General features: G+C 38.8%; 2 protein-coding genes across 2 annotated transcripts in view; both read right to left on the bottom strand.

The window, feature by feature from the left end:
* Nucleotides 1-5,249: 5,249 nt before the first annotated feature.
* Nucleotides 5,250-13,242, bottom strand: LOC122064527 (putative disease resistance protein At3g14460). Its single transcript, XM_042628238.1, has 12 exons — nt 12,153-13,242; nt 10,080-11,949; nt 9,397-9,493; nt 8,876-8,993; nt 8,676-8,804; nt 8,435-8,587; nt 8,205-8,256; nt 7,291-7,546; nt 6,587-6,925; nt 6,143-6,315; nt 5,838-5,967; nt 5,250-5,554 (listed from the first exon to the last, which is right to left on the bottom strand). The coding sequence occupies exons 1-2, from the start codon at nt 13,240-13,242 to the stop codon at nt 10,208-10,210; spliced, it is 2,832 nt and encodes a 943-aa protein (XP_042484172.1). The 3' UTR covers nt 5,250-5,554; nt 5,838-5,967; nt 6,143-6,315; nt 6,587-6,925; nt 7,291-7,546; nt 8,205-8,256; nt 8,435-8,587; nt 8,676-8,804; nt 8,876-8,993; nt 9,397-9,493; nt 10,080-10,207.
* Nucleotides 12,381-14,707, bottom strand: part of LOC122064526 (putative disease resistance RPP13-like protein 1) — a 3,423-nt gene continuing 1,096 nt past the window's right edge. Inside the window, exons 3-4 of the mRNA XM_042628237.1 lie at nt 14,110-14,166; nt 12,381-13,957 (exon numbers count right to left, since the gene is read on the bottom strand). Coding sequence (XP_042484171.1) covers nt 13,352-13,957; nt 14,110-14,166 — 663 coding nt within the window. The 3' untranslated portion in view covers nt 12,381-13,351. The remainder of the gene's footprint in view (nt 13,958-14,109; nt 14,167-14,707) is intronic.

Raw genomic sequence — 14,707 nt, 5'->3', positions numbered from 1 at the left:
GCAATTTCAGATTTGATTTAGTTCAGATCTAGTTTTTAGGGCTGGTAGTATTTTAAATCAATCAAATTATTTCAATTCAAGGATTGAAGTAGGGAACTTCAGGTAAGTAGGCTTCTACAGTAGTCTTGTCACCCCCCCTCTCATTCCCTCTTCTTTCTACCCATCATTCTTAAATTAGATTTTAAATTTTCAGTTTTATATTATTGCTTTCCCTTTCTCCCAAGGTCCTTGGCTAGATGCATGTTTGGCTTTGCCCCTCTTTAGCTATGGAACCATCCTTTTACTTTCTTATTTACATTGCATCCCTTCCCCTAAAGTTAAGTAGAAACGTCCTTGTAAGAGTACTCTCTGGTCAAGTAGGGAAGCTCATATTATTTATGGTGCATCCCTCAGGCTAAGTAGAGATAACTACTTGTGTGCCTCTCTCTAGCTTTATTCCCCTTTTTATTTTATTTATTTACTTTTCAGCACTTTTTGATTTCAGCACTTTTACTTTCAATTATTTACTTTTTAATTGCGTGGTTTGAGTATTTAAATTCCTAGATGGTGAATGGTTAGGGTTAGATGTGAATGTTTAGGTCATTTTTAGATGCATTTGTGTTAGGACGGTAGTTAGAAGTAGATCACCATAATCGATCGTTACACTTTCGCATTACTAAAAGAAGCTTAAAATAAGGTGGCTACTCTACTTGTGTTCAACCCTTTAGCTACACTGATCCGTACGCTTGCGGCTACTTTTAAATCTCAAACAAGTTTTTGACACTATTGTCAGGGAGACAGTTTCATGTTATTTTTCGCTTTCTTTTGTTATATCGGAGTGCTTTATTTTCTTTTTCATTCATCATTTATTGAATTCCTGAGAAGAACAACTTGCAATAATAGTTGTATCGGTGGACGTTGCCAAACCTCACAATATGATAAAGACAGGTTTCGCCCTGTAATAGTACCTCAGGAATTGAGCAACCCCAAGTCCTTATCGATAAGCTCCCAAAAAGCTCAAAAGAAAAAAACTTTCCATTCTTTTGTGCTTGTCTTATTCTAGTTGTGGGTACCCTTCTGTTGCATGAGTGCTAGGGGGTAAGTAATATTGGGAATAGGTTGGAAAGAAGAAATCCAATAATAGTGGCCCTATAACTATACTCTCATCAATACCTTTCAATATGGGAGACCAACAGCCAAACCCTCCACATGAACCTCTGAAAAATAGGTTCTACCCTACTAGAGCAGCCCAACCTTCCTACATAGTTCTACCACAAGCCCATGGCAACAATTTTGAGCTCAAATCATAGTACATCACTATGTTGCCCCACTTCCATGGGCTGCCCTTTGAGGATGCATACCTATTCCTTTGGGAATTTGAGGAGGTTTGTGTTCTGAATAAGATCCAACAGTTGACTGATGATGCTGTAAAATTAAGGTTCATAACTTTTGCACTCAAGGACCAAGCTAAGAAATGGCTCTATGGTCTGCCTACTATGAGGGTAGCAGCCAGAGATTCTCTCTCTCTTCCCTTTGTGGGGGAAAAAGAGACTTACATTCGGCCTTCTCTCCTCTCCTTCTCTTTCTTAGGGAGGGGTGTGTCATGTGTGCTTACCCGCAAGCCCTGCACTGCCGTATCTCCACTCAAAGATACGTGGAGTCCTATTTCACAGGGGTGTAAAGTTCATCATTGAGAAGGGGTTTTGATGGTGATCTAATACAGGGGGTTGGGATCATACAAAAAGGGTTTGGAGTCGTCACCTAGGATTATGGACCTAGGACCCGAGGGTGGGCCCAATTTCTGAGAAGAGGGCCTGAAAGTTGGTTTGGTCCAAAGATTTAGGGTAAGTGTCAGGTTATAAAAATGGGAAGGTGTTAGGCACCCAATCTACTGGGTTTAACCGGTCTTCCTATTAGATGCTTAAGAACGAACATTTTCCATGATTATTCCTATTCCGCATGCATGGCTAGGTTATCACACAAATATGGATGGACTGAATTTAAAATAACTATGTATACTAAAACAAGGTCAATTTAAAATCTACATTATGACGATTCGATTGAGAAATTATACCTGAGCTTAGCCCCTGTTTCAGGTCAAGAGGGGTGGACCCCTGATTAGTATTGTCACGGACTGTCTTTTGGATTCTCCTAGCTCAGAGGAAGATGGTCTTGAACTCCAACATCCTTTCTTGAGAGATGTTGATTGTGGTAATATTTGGATAGAGTTCCGACTATGAACGGTTGCTTTTGGATTTTGGCTGAGGTGGCACTCCGACAGAGCTTCCGTTGGAAATAGGTTATGGGAGGGCTAGGCTGAGGAGGCACTCCGATAGAGCTTCCACTGGGGATAGGCAATGGGAAGGCTAGACTGAGGTGGCACTCCGGTAGAGCTTCTGCTGGGAATTGGTTGAAACCTAAATGGTTAAAGAACTTCAAAGGCCCGAAGAATATTTTGAAGATCTAAGTTATGAAGATCTCTCCGAAGACTTGAAAAACCTCAAGAGGGGGTGGAAGACTAAGGGTAAACTTTTCCTACACGAAAATATCACTCAAAGAAGGAAAAGGATTGAAGAGTTTCGAAGGCCTGAAGAACTGTCACACCCCACTCCCGGTAGACCCAACTTACCATTATGAATATCGATGGTGTGAGTAAGACATGTACCTGTCTTACAAACCTACCAGGATCTCTGAGCAGTACCTTAACATTTTCATAATCTCACATCACAAACCAATAGAAGCAGTGGAATCAGAGTATAGTAGCAGAATTTATAAATAAATAGGGAAACATCTAATGGTAATACAATAGCAATAACTGAGTTATTCTATTACATTCATCCATGACATATACTATAATCTCAAGAAAATATACAATCCACAACTATATCCAAAAATATCACAATATGACGAACAATCTCGTGGTGCGACGTAAGCACAATGGTCACAAGTATAGTCCTGGTCGTGCTTCTCCACTTCTGGCATCCATCATCACTCACATCGTACTCCGACCCAAAAGATACTGGATCACCCACCATCGGCACCACCGTACCTGCATCATCATCTAAAAAGGGGTGTATACGTGGAGTGAGCTTTCCAACTCACTCAGTGAGGGGTGGGGCAAGCACATCCAAGCAAGATAATAGTAGTAATAATTTATGATGCATGATTACGAAAATTAAACACATAGTCCATGATGCTCATGATGCAGTTCATTTGTTTATTATCCACCTAACAATACAAACTAAGTCTGGTAAATGCTACTATGGCACATTAGGCTATATCCCTCATCTCGAAAATGACATCGACTATGCAGTGATACAAATCTTAGCCGTGATTAGAAACCTGCCGATCCCCGTATGTATCTATGGGTCACCCAGTAAACCCCTGATAACCCCCTCCTGGGAGTCACGGCATCGGTAACACATCGGCCACACCGGACAGGTTCCTATCTCCGGCAACAATCACATCGTACCGTGGGAGTGGCACTTTGGGAAGGCTCATCAAACATACCATAATGGGTTATCCAACACATCAACCCCTGTTGGCAAGGGTGCGTAGCATAGGAGGTGATACCTAACCACATATATACTCATGGTTTTAAGTATCGGTGCGTATCGTGCCGTATCGATCGATACGTATCCGTATCGATAGGCATCGACACGATACATACCGATACGTATCATGAAAATTTTAAAACCCTTATGTATCGATACGTATCCTACGATACACCACTCGATATGCACCGATACTCACCGATACGTACCTATACTCTATGAAAAATTCAAAATTGAAGTGAAATGTATGTTTCGGTATGTATCGGTACGTATCGGTATGTATCTGTACGTATCGATAAGTATCGGTGCGTATCGGTATGTATCGACCGATACACACTGATACGTACCGATACGGTCATAAAATGGCCAAAATGGGTAATTTTTTTATGTGTTTTTCTTCCAAAGTTGCTGCCAACCATTTTTCTCTCTAACTAAAGTGGAAATCAAGGTTGGGAACAAGGATTTTACATTTATGGGACAATTACAAACCTTGGATTCTTAGTGCGATACTCTCAATTTACTGTTTATGCATAATACATGTTATATATAACTTTTTTTAACTATTTTTTTTATGCAAATGTGTATAAAAAAGTATTTCCTATCCATTTATGTGTGTATCTTTAGCGTATCTTAGCGTATCTCCTATACGATACGATACCCTCCGCTACGTATCTTAATTTTGGCCGACCGATACGACGACCGATACCGATACTTTAATCCTTGGTTCTTGGTATGATTTATAGTCTGGAAGCACTTCTTGAGCTAGATGATTAGCCAGACAGAGACATGGGTTCATCCCCTGTATCTGATTCCAAAGTGGATCCTATGCCATTGTCATTTTCCCTATGATCCAAAGCATCATTATCTGATTTTTGTACACCATATGCTCATTCCTGGTGCTCTAGATTACATGCCAATAATATATAATCTTTCTGAATTGGTGAGTCGGTGACCTCAGCTGCTGTGGCAAAGGTTCAGTGGGACAAGTTGTCACTGCCTGGAAATGAGTGGAATGGAATGTTTAGTGATGACTTGATCTGCTCCACCTTCATCTCCGCCTTGTCCTGAACCAGTTTATTTCAGGCTGTTACATTATTGCATGGTAAATTCCTTTGCATCAGTAATATATGATCCAGTAAGGTCCGTAATATAATTGCAGCAGGCCACCTTTGATCAAATCAATGCACAACTACAGTTATGATGGACAGAACTAGGTTAATAGATGAGGTATAAGTCAATTCACCAACTGACAAAGAAACATTGCAAGGTGAGGCTTCGAGCATACGACCACTAAAACCTGAGATTAACCCACTTCTATAGTAACAGTCAACCAAAGAAGAGTATATAACTAGGTCAATAGGTCAGGCATAAATCATTTACCAACTTAGTGCACTTTTGAGGCTTTGAGCAAGCAGTCATAAAAAAGGCACTTGGATTTTCATTTTTTGAAATCCTTTGTCTTTATTGCAGCAATGGTGAATAATACAATTCCCGTTTGAAATCCTTGGTCTTTTTAGCTTTTCTTCGAAGTTAATCAACATGTTGGCACTTTTTCGTTATTCTTTTCTGCTATTGTAACTACCTGATAAAGATTTTATACAGTTCATGGATTCAATTAGTATTCTGACTCTCTTCCACCATTTCCTAAGCAAGGACAGGGTTGAAACTCTCAGTATAAGGCTATAAGCCTGAGCCCAACACCAGGGATCTACAGTATCTGGCAAATCAATGAACCTTCCAAATATTGTATACAAAATTCCAAAAGAAGTTACCCTAGAAATCCATGGTGACAGCTAATTTTTGCAAATTCCTCCTTCCATATCAAATGAGGGTGGAAAAGTCAAAAACATAACCCCAAATCACAACAGAAAATTAAATCCTTTTGATACACAAAATTCCCACAGTTGAAGGACCAATTTTTTTTTCCCCCGACCAAGTAGAGTTATTATCAGAGAATCTCCAATGGAGAACCACTCATAACTTATAACAAACTGCCGATTTAGTACAGTAATAAGGAAAACCTGAGGAAGAAACATGAACTAGAATTAGACATTGAATATGATGATGAATTTAGAATTCATAAATAGGGAGAAGGTTCCCCATGACGCCAATGGGGAGGAATCTGCATGCCACACCAATGGCGGTACTTGTGGATGATGAAATCATCCACATGGGGCCCACATGAACAGAGTAAGAGAGATAATAATGAATAATCCCATGTGAGAGAGGGAATGGTACTCTAGCATAGTGGGAAAGTTTTCACCTCCCAAATATTAGCTAAATTTAAGATATTACCACACAAACCTGTGTCACACTAAGAGCTGCACCTATAATTATTGCCACTAGAAAATCTTCTGCAGTAAACGGAGATGCAATTGAAGTAGCAAGCTTGAAAAGACCTCGAAATTCAGGATTGAAACCAATTTTGTTTTTCCTGAAACCCAAAAAAGAAAGAAACTGGAATTCAGAAACTAAAAGGAAATGCTCGGGAGTAATTAAAATAGATTTCAAGCATCTGTGAAGCACAGCATCCTACAAATAAAGTATAGATAAAATGACCTTAGATAAAAATGGTGTGCTAAAATACATTGGGCTGATTGACAGCATACCAGTATAGCACAACTAAATCATATTCGGTTTTGAGCTTTCAAGATTGATCGGGCCAACCAGAGAAAGAGCATATCCTCTCACAGCATCCAATGTAGGTTGTCCATTAACAAGAAAATAACCGCCGGTGTTATCAAGGGAAGCAATGATATCACACCAAAAAACATACCTGTAGCTGACATGGTAAAAAACAATGGTTGGTTAGGGTCCAAATCAATTTAGAAAGTAAAATCTTAGAACAGAGAAAACATGCATCAACACCATAAGCATCGACCAAGGACCCACTTAAATAAGTGGTATGATTGAGGAGCTCTGAAATAATGCTATAGCTTTTGTTAGTATAAGTAAGAAACTCAATTACTCAAATAACTTTTCTTTTAACTTTCTCTTATTTTCTTCTTCCAAGTTCAATCAAAAGAAAAGAACAAGAAGAGAGAATACACCACCTCCAAGCTCAATGGACAGTTGCACTTCGATTCACCATGACTGGGAAAGCTGGCATCGTCTAGGTTGCTAAAAAACTTTCGATCCCTCAGCCATTGGGTCCCTATTGAAAACTGAATTTTTTCTATTTCATTTGAACCAACCAGACCTCTCAGGCCTTCATGGCACTCCCTTTCTTCCTCTGGCTCCTTGTCCTCCCCAAATTCACCAGTTTCCTTGCAACCTCATAATCAAACAGCGTCAACTGTAATTAACCCTCATATTGTAAGAGCTTTGGATGTGGCCAATGTTCTTGGTATGGTTTATGACTTGACATGCTCTACCTTCATCTCCGCCTTGTCCTGAAACATTTTATTTCAGGCTGCTAAATTATTACATGGTAAATTCCTTAGCAGAAGTAATATAGGATCCAGTAAGCTCCATAATATAATTGCCACCTTTGATCAAATCAATGTAATACAGTAATGATGAACCAGAATTAGGAAAATCTGAGTACATTCATGGCCGATTCAAAAGAGGGGTTTGAAAATATGCAAAACTGATCCTGATTTTCCGATCAGATTATTAGAATCATGCTAATCAATTGACCTGATAAAAGTGAAATAATAATTATCTGAACCATTCAATTCACTAGGATGCCATTTAGGGGGTTTGGGTGTGGTTGGAATTCTCAATATTCAGCAAATGCAAAGGAATTGAAGTTCACCCAAGTCAGCAGAGGAGTGGTAACTGAAAACAGAGTTATGTGATGGATCGTAATTGCAGTAATTGTCTCTCTCCCAGATTGGTGGTTGCAGGACAACAACTTCCCACAGCGGCTGATGCTGATTTTGATGTAGCTGCCATCCTACTCCACTGAATTGAAGTTCAGACACATATCATTGTCCCAACTGTTAGTGTGCTAAGGAAGCTACCAATACTTTAGGCATCCACTATGCAGCTAACTAAATTTCAGTACTTCACTGAAAAAAAAAAAAAAGCAAAATGGCTAACAAAAAAATCACTAATAGATACATCAGATTAAGCTTGGTGGAAGAACTATGACACATCTACATAACTAATTAAGCATATATGGAGGTTGAGAATAGCCTCTTAATATGCAGTGAAGGAAAGATCTCCCACTACAGGGCCTGACTGTAGGAGACAACCCTGAACATTTGATCTCTTACACTTGTGTGGCACATTTTTAGATTCTAGGCCAAGGCAGAGACTTTACGTAGCCCCCCACCAGGCACCACCAACAGCCATGGATCTACTTTTTTGGAAGTGCAGTCATAATTATATTACCATAATATAGACTTGACTTCAACTGGTTTGAAAATTATCCCAAGAAGAATTACAGGGGAGGTAGAGGCTATTAAATTCTTCTGTCTCTGCATGTTATAAGTGTACTGAGAGCATGTCTTAGCTGTGTATATATTCTAAATCATCATCTTCCCCTAGTATGAAAGTGATTATCCGATTGAGATCATTTTCTTATCTTCTTAGATTGACATTCGCATAGAAGTTGCAAGAAAGAACAAAAGCTTTTTGGCATTCGAAATTATAGAAAGTTAAATAAAAAGAAGAAAATAGAGAAAAATACTGAAAGGATACCCAGTAGTAGTAGTAGATACGTACTTCTGCACCCAGTAAAAGTTGCTAAGGTTGAAGTCGATTCTTAGGTTAACTGCTGCAAAACTCAAACCAAATGCCACAATAAGTTAGAATCAAAATTCAGTACTGTTTCCCCAGCCAAGCTTGGCTATGGAATATGGACAACCTTTTATTTTCATTTCTGCCATTAAAATTTGGGTAAAAAAAATAATAAATGGCAAGTGGAAACCGCAGGGGAGGTGTTTGTGGTCTACCTCTGACATCCACTTGACGCTGCCATGACTCTGCGTGGTTGATGAGCATTTTCGAAGAGAAGCATTCCATCTAGAAAAATTCCCATAATAATAATGATCTACCCTGTATGTCTGTAGTGTCATCAAATCATTCTCTTCACATCTCGTCATCCTCTGAAGATGAGAGAAATTGAATTAAATTTAAACATGGCATAACATAAAGTAACAACAGAAATCATACAATTCTGTAGAAGAAAAATACCTAACTTAAAGTGGTTAAGCTTTATTGAATTTGGCTACCTATTGTTTTTTTAGGGATTTGGGAAACCTTGGATCACTCTTCCCCTTCCTTCTCTTGGCACCGTTTTTCTAGCATCAGACAATTCTGGATCTTCAAATATTTAAGAGGTTAGGATAGAGAGTTCATCATGTAGGTATTCAAGAAGTGGGCAGGAAAAATACCTAAGGCTGGTAGGAAGCATGGTCTTTGGAATGGACACGGGAGCAAGATATCCACCAATTTTGAGAGATCGAAGACTGGTGAAATTATAGTTTCATATTTTCCGAAGAATGAACTTTTCTGCAATTAAGAAGAGAAGCACAAGTAACTACAAGGGGCATTTGGAGGGGGTGTGAAACAGATGAGAATTTTATGATTTGAGAACAAATAGAGAGATTCCAAGTCTTCGCACTTTGGTTTAAGTATTGGTTCTTCTCCATGAATTGGGCTGGCACCACTGAAGATTCTAAGGATTGAGAGTACCTCTGGACCAGCTTGGTGGTTTTTCATTAGATATTCAGATCTTGGTCCTCATGCATAGTAAGCATTTTAGGAAAGAAAGATAGATACCCAAATGTAAAAATGCATTTATCTTTTTTCTGTAATAATAGTAGCAGTCAGGTGGGCAACTTTGAACTCAGTCAGCTTAGTTTGATTTATCTAGATTCCGTAAAGTTTCCAGTAACATAAAAATAGAACTGACATTTTGATCTGGATTAAGCTTTATCTTCGAGGTTTAATTCTCCTGAGTCCAAAAGCCTGCTTGACTTGTACAGCATTTGGACAGTGGCTCCAGTAACCTACAAAGCAATAGATTGCCCACTTAACCACACAAACCTCAGTAACAAATTACAAAGAACATAAATTTTCCAATGCCCAGAGATTTAGCATACAGTTTTGCCCAAGTTTTGGGACCTCTCTCCATATTTGCGTTACCCATCTGTGCTGAAAGAGCAGGGCTTCCCTTTGAAAGCTCTAACACAAATCCCTATTCATTCTTGCCTTTTCTAGATTCACCTAGTAGTTCAAAGGACCCTACTCCTCTGCATGTACCACTTTCAAAAAAATTCCACAAGTTCTAAAGGCTCTTCCTTGACCTACAGGTTACATAGAGAACATATATGGTTGGTTAGGGTCCAATTCAGTTCAAAATGTAAAACTGAAGAACAGAGAGGGAACATGCCTCACACCATAAGCATCGATGAAGGATCTACCAAAATAAACATTTTTTTTTTTTGGTCTTTGGTTCCTGAGAACCTGAAAAACCCTCACCGATCGATCAATGAGAAGACGGCATGAAACACAAAAATAATAATTTTCTATTTTATTTTCTGGTCTTTGGATCGCACATTTAAGCAGTTGAACCAGAAAAAATGGAGATCTTACCTGAACCTTAGGCGTTACGGTGGAGAGTGTTCACGGCAACCAGTAACAAGCTCCTTTCACAAACTCTTGGACACGCTCAGGAGACGAGCGGTGACGAGAATTGGACAAACTCTCTGTTCCCATTGTAATTACGAGTCATCTCCGTGTCTTTCTTGCTTAAAAAAATTTTCTCCTATTATTAATATACGGAGGATTTGGGATTGGGAAAGCTTGGACCACTCTTCTCCTTTCTTATCTCGGCACTGCTGTGCTAGCATTGGACACTTCTCGATAGACAAAGATCGAAGAGAGGTAACGTCAGGGAATCCGTTGTGTACGGATTCAAGAATTGGGCAGTCCCTGATCTCCAAATCCCTAAGATTGGTGGGAAACATGCTCTTTGGAATGGAGACGAGATCAGGACATCCACCAATAGTGAGAGATCGAAGAGTGGTGAGATTACGAAAACAGTAAAGGAGGGGTTCTTGATTCGTGCAGTCCATGAGAGAAGAGCATTCCACTATCGTCAGGTGTTGAAGTTGTGTGAGTTTGTGCAGCAACTTGGGCGAAAACCTCAGTTTCCCACATTTTTGAATCGATAGAAACAAAAGCGAGGTGGGTGACTCCATATCTGGAAAGAACTCAAGAGCAGGGCACTCTTTGATTTCTAATATATTGAGGGACGTGAGTTTGTGCAGTCCATCAGGTAGGAAGTTTAGGTTGGGCAATCCACAGAGTGCTAATGATTGGAGGGATGTGTGGTTTTGCAGTAGTCCCATAGGCAGGGGCTCTAGATTCTTGCAATCTTTGATCTTCAATAGTTGAAGCCTATTGGATAATCCTATTTCCGGGAAGGACACAATAGCAGGGCAACTTGTGATTTCAAGATTTTGAAGGGAAGTGAGTTCTTGAAGTCCATCCAGTAGGAAGTTTAAGTTACAAAGTGCTAATGATTGGACGGATGTGAGGTTGTGTAGTAATCCCGGAATGGGCAATGCCTCTAGATTCTTGCAATCTCTTATCTCCAATTTTTGAAATGCAGTTGAGAACATTGTTTGTGGGAAGGTCACAAGAGCAGGGCAACTTATGATTTCAAGTTCTTGGAGACGAGGGAATGAGTTATATACACATGGGGCTGATGACGATGAAGATAATGTTGTTATGAGGTCACATTTGAACAAATACAACAGCTCAATGGATGATGGAAGACTTGGAACTACCACCAATTTTGGACATTTATAGATAATGAGTCGTTGTAATGAAGGAAGAAGCCGTGGTAGTTCACTTAGGTCGTTACAATCACTTATTTTCAGTTCCACTAAGATAGGGAGGCAATGAGTAAACATCCTTAGCTTGGGACAACTACTTATACTCAACTTACGGAGGCAAGGGAATTGTCCTCTGCTTTCTTCTTCTTCAACCACTTCAATCCACTCTTCCCACTCTTTTATGTGTTCAATATGTAATGTTTCTAATGATCGAAATTGCTTATTAGCTGATGATGATGAACCATCCCCACATAATTTACTTCCCACAATTATTATAGCATTGCAACCATAGATCACTAGGTGTTTGAGCAAGGGCAATTGCCTAAGATAAGGCAGGGACCTGCATTTGCGACAATTAATGAGACTCACAATCTCTAAATTAGAGAAGGAATGATGCTCTATCCAGCTCGGGAATCTCATACCACCATAGTTTTTAATCCACAGTGCTTTAAGATTTGTAGGAGGTTGTAATTGCTCAACTACATCTTCCTCTACTTTTTCATCTCTTCCAAAATCAGGAAAACTATCCTCATCTTCATAAGCACTCCACCGCAATCGTAGCCCAAGAAGGTGTGTGTTGTTCTTTAAATTGTCCATTATGGCTTTTGTCTCGTTCTCATAACCTACATTTTCCAAATTTGAAATGTCCAAACTCCCTCGGAGTTGTTGGGACAAGTTCCTCAACTCGCTACTATTTTTTGATCCCACAATGAATGTGCTCAATGTTTGAAGATTAGTTAAGTCACCCACTCTTAATGGCATTTATAGGTATCCTCCTCTACTGACCATACGGGAAGAAAAAGATGTCGAAGGTTTACGAGGTTACCCATGTCTTCAGGAAACTCTTTAAGACGTTTACAATCAATTAGGATCAATGTTTGTAGATTGTAAAGACTTGTAATTGAGTTAGGTAATCTCACAATCGCAGAACACAAGAGATCAAGAAGCCTTAGATGTTTCAACTTGCCAATTGAATCGGGCAACTCAAATTTTCTATAGCCTCTACAACATAGCACCCGTAGGAATTGGAATTGGAATTGCATGGTGGGTAAAAATTGGTGAGGAGAACCAATATAATGTACTTTTAGATCTAGAAGGGTGCATAAGCTTTTATTCATGGCTTCAGATTCTATCGCTTCAACATTACAATTGTCCATAAGGTAGGACAAGTGACAGGTTGTTGTTGTAACAACTTCGGATGTCTTATCATACTCTTCACTCCTACAATATATTCCACTGCAAACAAATTCTGCCAAGTCATGGATTAAATCATGCATCACAAATCCTGATCCCGTGTTACTGGATGACTCAAAAAATGACTTGATGTGAAATTCTTTTGATAAGTCATAGAACTTCTTGTCAATTTCATATAATGTAGTTTGTTGGAAAGGGGATGTCATATTGTTAGGAGGACGATAAGATAACTCAAGGAAAGACTTCATAAATAGTTCATCAAAATACGCAGCCCCTATATCTTCCACCCGTTTCTTTCCTTTTGGTATTGGCTGAACAATACCTTCCGCCATCCACAAAATGACTAATTCGATCTTGTTAAATACGTAATCTTTGGGAAACAAAGCACAATAGGCAAAGCATCTTTTCAGAATCGGTGAAAGATGATGGTAGCTCAACATGAGCGAAGGAAGAATGTTATTCTCTTTTAAATCCCATATTTCATTATCCAAAATATCTTCCCACTCACTGTTTTCACTTTTATCTCGCAGGAGACTTGCAAGTGTCTTTACAGCCAAAGGTAAACCTTTACATTTTTCCACAATTTCTTGTCCAAACACTTTCATCTTTTGATTTGCTTCAGATGAATTTCCATCTTTGAAAGCATGCCTTCTAATTAGTGCAAAACAAGCCTCGTTTGACAGTCCTTTTAGATCATGATCCTTCTCTACAGTGCGCACCATTGATGCAATACCTTTGTTTCGAGTTGTGACCAATATCTTGCTTCCTACTTTACCAAATGCAAAAGGAGTCCTTAAGACATCCCATTTCTCGTAATCCTCATTCCACCTGTCATCCAAAACCAATAAGAACCTTTTGTTGCTCAAAGCTTCTTTTAAGTTTCATATGTAACACATCCAATGAATCAAATGGAGGGAATGGTGACTTAGTGGCTGACTCCATAATTTCTTTAGTTAATCTCATCACATCAAAGTCTTCAGATATGCAGACCCAAGCTTTCAGCTGAAAATACTTGTCAACTTTCTCATCGTTGTAAACAAATTGAGCAAGGGTCGTCTTGCCAAGTCCACCCATGCCCACAATGGGTAGCACCGAGAAACTATTATCATCATTATTGGGGCTTGGAGTTTTGTCAGATAATAACCATTTAACAATCTCCCACTTATCTTCATCTCTGCCAAAAACATTAGAACTATTCACCAAAGAACTTGTCTGTGGCCTTTCACTGGATGGCCTTGAGGACCCAGATCCGATGCTTGAGTTCAATCCTAGAGCAGCAGCTTCTTGTTCTACACTTTTTAACTTCTCGTGTATATCCCTTACTTTTGATCCAAAACTTTTAATTCCCTGCAGCTCTTGGGCGATGTTATAAACCTTAGGCTCAATGCCTTTTGAAGTTTCATTGATGTCCTGAACTGCAGATTCTGTACCATCAGACTTAAAAAAAGAAAAAGAAAAAACAGAAACAATACTACATTCACTTGGAGCTTGGAGTGAGAGGAACTGTGGGGTTTCAACTAGAAAAATTACCCAAAAATAAAAAGAGATCGAAAGATGGAGTAGTGAGAGGAAGAAGGAATGTTGTGTACTTGTTGCTGGGTTAGGAAGAACCAGAAGCTAGAAAGTCGGCATCGATATTCTGTGCCCTGCAAATGTAGCGAACATGTGAACAAGTTGATCCATAATATCCATATTCTATTGATATTGAATAGTGGTTTGGTTTCTATTATTGTGTATGATAATGTTTCTATTTCATGTCAAAAATAGAAATTTCAATTTCTGTGTCAAAATGCTTTTTTTTTTTCTTTTTGACACGAAACTGAAACGACATAACTACCTTTTATCGTTCCGTCAATTTTTGCTTCTAGCATATATATATATATATATATATATATATATATTTCACTTTTTATTCTTAAGAAAAATAAAACACACTATAAGTGCATCAAACACTTTATTCTGTTTTTTCATTCCCATAGAACGAAAAAAACTTCAAAAACGTTTTTTTAAAACATTATTAAACGTAGCCAAAGACATGCTGCTTGGTACTTGATAGTCGATGGTGAACATGTTTAGGAATGTTCATGTATATTTTTCTAGACCAAGTCAATCTATAATACCCATATTCTATTGATATTGAATAGGAGCTGGTTTCTATTATTTTCTCCTCCTACTTTTTTTTTTTTT

Source organism: Macadamia integrifolia, unplaced genomic scaffold (assembly GCF_013358625.1).
Source record: "Macadamia integrifolia cultivar HAES 741 unplaced genomic scaffold, SCU_Mint_v3 scaffold1677, whole genome shotgun sequence".
NCBI classification, from domain to species: Eukaryota; Viridiplantae; Streptophyta; class Magnoliopsida; order Proteales; family Proteaceae; genus Macadamia; species Macadamia integrifolia.
Note: the sequence above shows the minus strand (reverse complement) of the source record. Positions and strands in the feature narration are given on the sequence as shown.